The following is a 5,733-nucleotide window of genomic DNA, read 5'->3' on the forward strand; positions in this document are numbered from 1 at the left end:
CATTTATTTATTTATTTATTTATTTATTTATTTATTTATTTATTTATTTATTTATAAGATTTTATTTATAAGATTGTCTCCGTGTAGCTCAGGCTGGGCATGAGTGTGAGATCCTTCCATCTCAGCCTCCTGAGTAGCTGGGATAACAGTCATGTACCACCGCACCTGGCTTTGAAAGGGAGTTCTTTGGACGATGTGTAGCAGGGAACACATGATAATGAACTTAATTTATTCGTTCATCAGTTTTTTTTTAAACCTCTTATGTGAGGAAACAGCTGTAAACTGCAGAGACAGGGACTCTGACCTCCAGAAGGTTAACTGTCAAGGAAGGAGCTGATTCCTGGAGGGCCAACCTGGTGTACAGTAGTGAAGCCATAGCTAGTCTGGGCTTTATAGCAAGACCCTGTCTCAAACCAAAGCAAAATAAAATGAAAATAAAATGCAAAAAGAAAATAAAGAGAGGAAAGAAGAGAGGGAGGGAGGGAAGAAGGGAGGGAAGGAGGGAGGGAAGGAAGACCTGAGAAGACAGGGTAAGGAAAGTGTGAGAAGCAAACAATAGAGAGACTTTTAAAGGGTTCATGTATGCAGTTGTGATGGTCAGCTCTTGTTGCTATAACAAAAACATACCACAGATTGGGAGGTTTAAACAACACTTATCTGTGAAGTCAAGATCAAGATGCAAACAAGTCCAGTGTCTGATGAGGGCCTGTTTACTGTTTGCCAATGTTTCCTGTTTCCTGTTTATCTTTGGCTACAGCCTCACATGGAGACAGCAGAGGGGAAAAAAACAAGGTCTTCATGTATCTCTTCTTTTTAAAAATTAACATTGTTTCTTATTATTTGTGTGTGTGCAAGACGCCTGTATGTGCATGTGTGTGTGTGCAGACTATGTGGAGGGCAACTCTGAAGAGTTGGTTCTTTCCTTCCACCTTTACATGGTTCCAGGGATGGACATTAGGCTTGCATGGCAATTTCAAGCTGAGCCATCTTGATGGCCTCTTTTTTATGTCTAATCCCACAATAGCCTCATGGACAAAGTTTCCATTTTTCTTTCTTTCTTTCTTTCTTTCTTTCTCTCTCTCTCTCTCTCTTTCTCTTTTTCTTTCTCTCTCTTTCTCTTTTTTTTTTTTTTTTTGTCTTTTTGAGACAGGGTCTCCCTGTAGCCTCAGGTGGCCTGGAACTTACTACTGCGTAGACCAGGCTGACCTTGAACTCACAGAAAACTGCCTGCCTCTGCCTCCTGAGGGCTGGGACTAAAGGTATGCATCACCATCCCTTGAGAAAGTTTCCATTTTCAAATACCAACACTTTAATGATTAGAGGGATTCAACATATGAATTGAGGGGAGGGGGCACAAACACCTACTTAATGTAGTCTTAACACAATGATTTTGGAAAAAGAATAGTGATTATAGAAAAGACATTTGAGCCATTTTAGAAAGATGGGCTAGTAAACTCTAAAACTTGTACCACTTTTGGGGTGTGGAGGTAGTGCTGTGGACTGAACCCAGGACTTGAGCAAGTACTATATCACAGAGCTATACCCCAGCTCTGCAACTGCTTTTCAAGGTGGCTAACTTGAACGCTGTCTATGAACGGTAGACTTGTAGATTGCATTTCCAGTTTTCATCTAATTATCAGGAGGAAAGTCATCTTGTTCACTTCTGATGCAGCTCCTCTCTCGGAATTTACATCTCTGGCAATATGTGACAGCTGCATCTGCCTGTCTGACAGCTCTGCTGTGATGCTTCCCAGAAGCCCCCGCTGTTGGATGTCAAAGATGCCATTTTTTGTGTACATTTGCTTTATTTTTCTTTTCCCTTCTTTTTTCTTTCCAGGCTGATGAGTCCTGAAACTACACTCCTACAGCCTAGGGAAGAGGAAGGGGTGAAGTATGAGCGTACCTTCATGGCATCAGAATTCCTGGATTGGTTGGTTCAGGAAGGTGAGGCCACAACGAGGAAAGAGGCAGAACAGCTTTGCCACCGGCTTATGGAGCATGGCATCATACAACATGGTGAGTGTACCAGTCAGTGTTTGCTATGGTGACAAACAGTCCTCATTCATGGGTCTGTAAGTCAGCTGAAACTCTGGATGGGGTGACTTACTTCCAAGTTGAGAGTCAAGGCTAAGCCTGTGTTTCGTGTCTTTTCATTGTGAGATCCAGAGTAAACGGGTATATTGTTTTTGCAAATGTTTCAGCAGAATCTAAAGAGGGAAGGCAAATTCTTTTTTTTTTAATATTTTTTTTATTATTTCCATTTTATGTATGTGAATGTATTGCCTATCAGAAGAGGGTATCGATTCCCCTGGAACTGGAGTTAAGGATGGTTCATAGCCACCATGTGGGTGCTGGGAATCAAACCTGGGTCCTCTGCAAGAGCAGTCAGTGCTCTTAACTGCTGAGCCATCTCTCCAACCCTGGAAGGCGAATTCTTATAGAGCTTCCAAGAGCTCTGTTCAGATAGGATATAACAAAGCAACTCCACATGCAGCTAGCCAAAGCAAGTCTTGTTTATAACTGAATTTTTGCAAATTGCATACAGTACATCGTGGTCATATTTAGACCCCCTCCCCTATCTGCACCCTCCAACCCCCAAAGCAAGTCTTATAAGCACTCTGAATATGGAGGCAGGAAGGTTGGAAAAATCATGGTTGTCCTCAACTACATAGCAAAGCTCAAGGCCGGCCTGGGCTACATGAGCCCTTCTCCAAAAAACAAAACAAATAGTAAAATAATCCATAAAAGGAATAGGCAGTTTGGCTTGTCAAATCTAATGTCTATGATTTTTTTGTTTTTTGAGGCAGGGTCTCCCTGTAGCTCCATCTGGCCTAGAACTTACTTTGTAGACCACGCTGACCTTAAACTCATAGAGATCTGCCTGCCTCTGCCTCCCAAGTGCTGGGACTAAAGGGTGCACCACCCCACTTTAGGGAATAATCCTTGGGGAAGGTGAGTGAGATTTTCCTGAACCATTATACAAACTGCCGCAGTAAAGATCAATACAAAGGGACTTCATAAAACTTTTTCTTCCTTAAGCATCTCATAGTCTTGTTGTGACTATAAGCTATAAATAAGGACAGAGAGCATATACCATATATTTTGTTCATTTGCTTATTGATTTTAAAGTATGTGCCAGTCACTTTTCTGGTCATTTTGTTCTTATTTGAACTTCTTTAAACCCAATGAGATAAGTGTTCTTTAAATTTTTATTTCATTATTGACATGAGGTCTGTCTTCTTAACAAAAGTTTATGAGTGCAGTACAGCACTATTAACTATAAGGCAGGTGTTCTTTTTTTTATTTTTATTTTTTGGTCTTTTTGGGACAGGGTCTTCCTGTAGCCCCAGCTGCCTGGAACGCACTGTGTAGACCAGAATGGCCTCGAACTCACAGAGATCTGCGTGCCTCTGCCTCCCAAGTGCTGGGATTAAAGGCGCGTGCCATCATACCCAGCTCAGGTATTCTTTCTTAAAAAAGAAATTTTATTTTATATGTATGAGTGTATTGCTTGCATGTGTGTAAGTGCACCCATGCTGTGCAATGCCTACAGAGGACAGAAGAGGGTGTTGGATTCAAATCAGAGTTATGGACAGTTGTTAACCACCACGTGGATGCTGAGAATTGAACCCAGGTCTCTGCAAGAGCAGCCAATGCTCTTAACTACTGAGCCATCTCTGTAGCCCCCAAGGCAGGTGGTGTCTTATTATCTTTATTGTATAGATAAAGAAATGAATACATCAGTAGGTTAAACAGTTTGTGTGAGGTCATTCAGGTAGAAATGTGCAAATGGATATTACTGCTATTAAGTGTGAACTTGGAGGGTGGAGTGACTGAAGTTTTCCCCAGGGAACAATGACATGTTTAGGTTTGGATCCGCCTTCATCTTTGCTCCAGACAGAAAAAGCCAGATGATACCAAATTCTGGGAGAAAACCAGTTTCTTATACTGTGATTTACTGACTTGTTGACTTGTTCTGTGTATGAGAGATGATGCTGTGAATTCTTTCCAAATGATTTCAGGAATACGTAATTACACCTCAATTATATTGTGATTTTCTAATGCTGTAACCTACATGCCATAAAGATGAGCTGTAAAGGATAAAATAAAGGCGTTATTGATAGTGAATCTGAGCCCCAGGAGCAGGCTCTCAATGATTTTAGGAGGACCAAAGTGTTCTACATATGGAAGCTGGAATTTTCAATGCAGCTGCGGTTTCCCAGCACAGACTTCACTGCTAGATCACTAACCAGGAGTTAGGAAAAGGTAGCCACTACATCCATACACATTATAGCTCATGGTAAGTACCACTTTGTGTCTTAAGTGATGCTCTGAGTTGTCTAGCCAATAATGAATTTCAGAGGTTAAACATTAAAGAAAGTCACCCCTTAGGCTTTGACTAGAAGAGTTCGGAGTAAAGTGGTTCCCTAGGTTGAAGCTCGTCAGTGTAATCACCAGGCCCACTTAGCAAATCCTTAACTAGCTTCATCTATGAATGGTAAATGATGCTCTCTTTATCAAGGCAGAACTTGTTAGATGAGTAATTAGGTGATTTGCATATTTATGGATATGTTTGTGTCTATGCAGGTATCTGTACATATTTATATAAATGGGTGTATGTTGAACATGTCATATTTTTAAAAAATATTTTATTATTTTTATTTTATGTGTATGAGTGTATTGCCTGCATGTATGTGACTACACCCGTGTCGTGCAATGCTGTGGAGGTCAAAAGAGGGCTTTGGATTCCCCTGGAACTGGAGTTAAGGACGGTTCTTAGCCACCATGTGGGAGCTGGGAATCAAACTCAGGTCCTCTGCAAGAGCAGTCAGTGCTCTTAACCCTGACCCATATCTCTAGCCCCTGAACATGTCATATTTTTCTAGTTTTTTTCTTTTTTTGTGTGATATTAGGATTAAACACATACTAGACAAGTGCTCTACCACTGAGTTATAGACCCTGCTCCCTTTGCGTATTTGTGTGTGTGTGTGTACTTTGAAACAGAATCTTGCTCTGTAATCTAGGCTGACCTTGAACTCACTGCTGTCCTCTTACCTCAGCCTCCTGGGCGCTGAGATTATAGGCATGAGCCACCATTCCTGATCCTCAGCCCTTTTTTCATTAGGAAACAGGGTCTTACTAAGTTGCCCTGGCTGGCCTTGAACTCTCAATAGCTCAGGCAGGCCTTGAAAATGCAATGCTCATGCCTCAGCTTCCCGAGTAGCTGTGATTCCAGGCCTGTACCACCAACTTTTTCTAGTTTTTTTTGGTCTTTTTTGAGACAGGGTCTCCCTGCAGCCCCATCTGTCCTGGAACTCGCTATGTAGACCAGGCTGGCCTTGAACTCACAAAGATCCGCCTGCCTCTGCCTCCCAAGTGCTGGGATTAAAGGCATGCGCTACCATGCCTGGTTTTTTTCTAGTTTTTTAAAGTATTTATATTTACTCTGTACAAAATACTGGAATTAGTTACTGTATTAGTATTTTTCCCTTAGTATACTATTGACATTAATGTAGTAGGCAGCTAATATATATATATATGTTTCATGCATATGATTTATATATTGTGTGTATATATACACATATATATGTATATTCATATTAAACCCATGGAGTACCAGGTATGGCTCATGCCTATAATCCCAGTACTCAAGAGGCTGAAGCGGGAAGGTTGCAGTTCAAGCTCCACCAGGGATACAGAGTGAGTCCTTGTCTAAAAAAAGAAAGAAAGAAA

General features: G+C 41.2%; 1 protein-coding gene across 1 annotated transcript in view; it reads left to right on the top strand.

Annotated features, from left to right (window-relative positions):
- Deptor (DEP domain containing MTOR interacting protein) overlaps positions 1-5,733 on the top strand; it is a 177,747-nt gene that overhangs the window by 93,609 nt on the left and 78,405 nt on the right. The window contains exon 4 of the mRNA XM_008837981.3: positions 1,838-2,016. Within this exon, the coding sequence (XP_008836203.1) occupies positions 1,838-2,016 (179 nt within the window). The remainder of the gene's footprint in view (positions 1-1,837; positions 2,017-5,733) is intronic.

The sequence above is a fragment of the Nannospalax galili genome, unplaced genomic scaffold (genome assembly GCF_000622305.1).
Source record: "Nannospalax galili isolate Female #2095 unplaced genomic scaffold, S.galili_v1.0 scaffold17, whole genome shotgun sequence".
Taxonomy (NCBI): Eukaryota; Metazoa; Chordata; class Mammalia; order Rodentia; family Spalacidae; genus Nannospalax; species Nannospalax galili.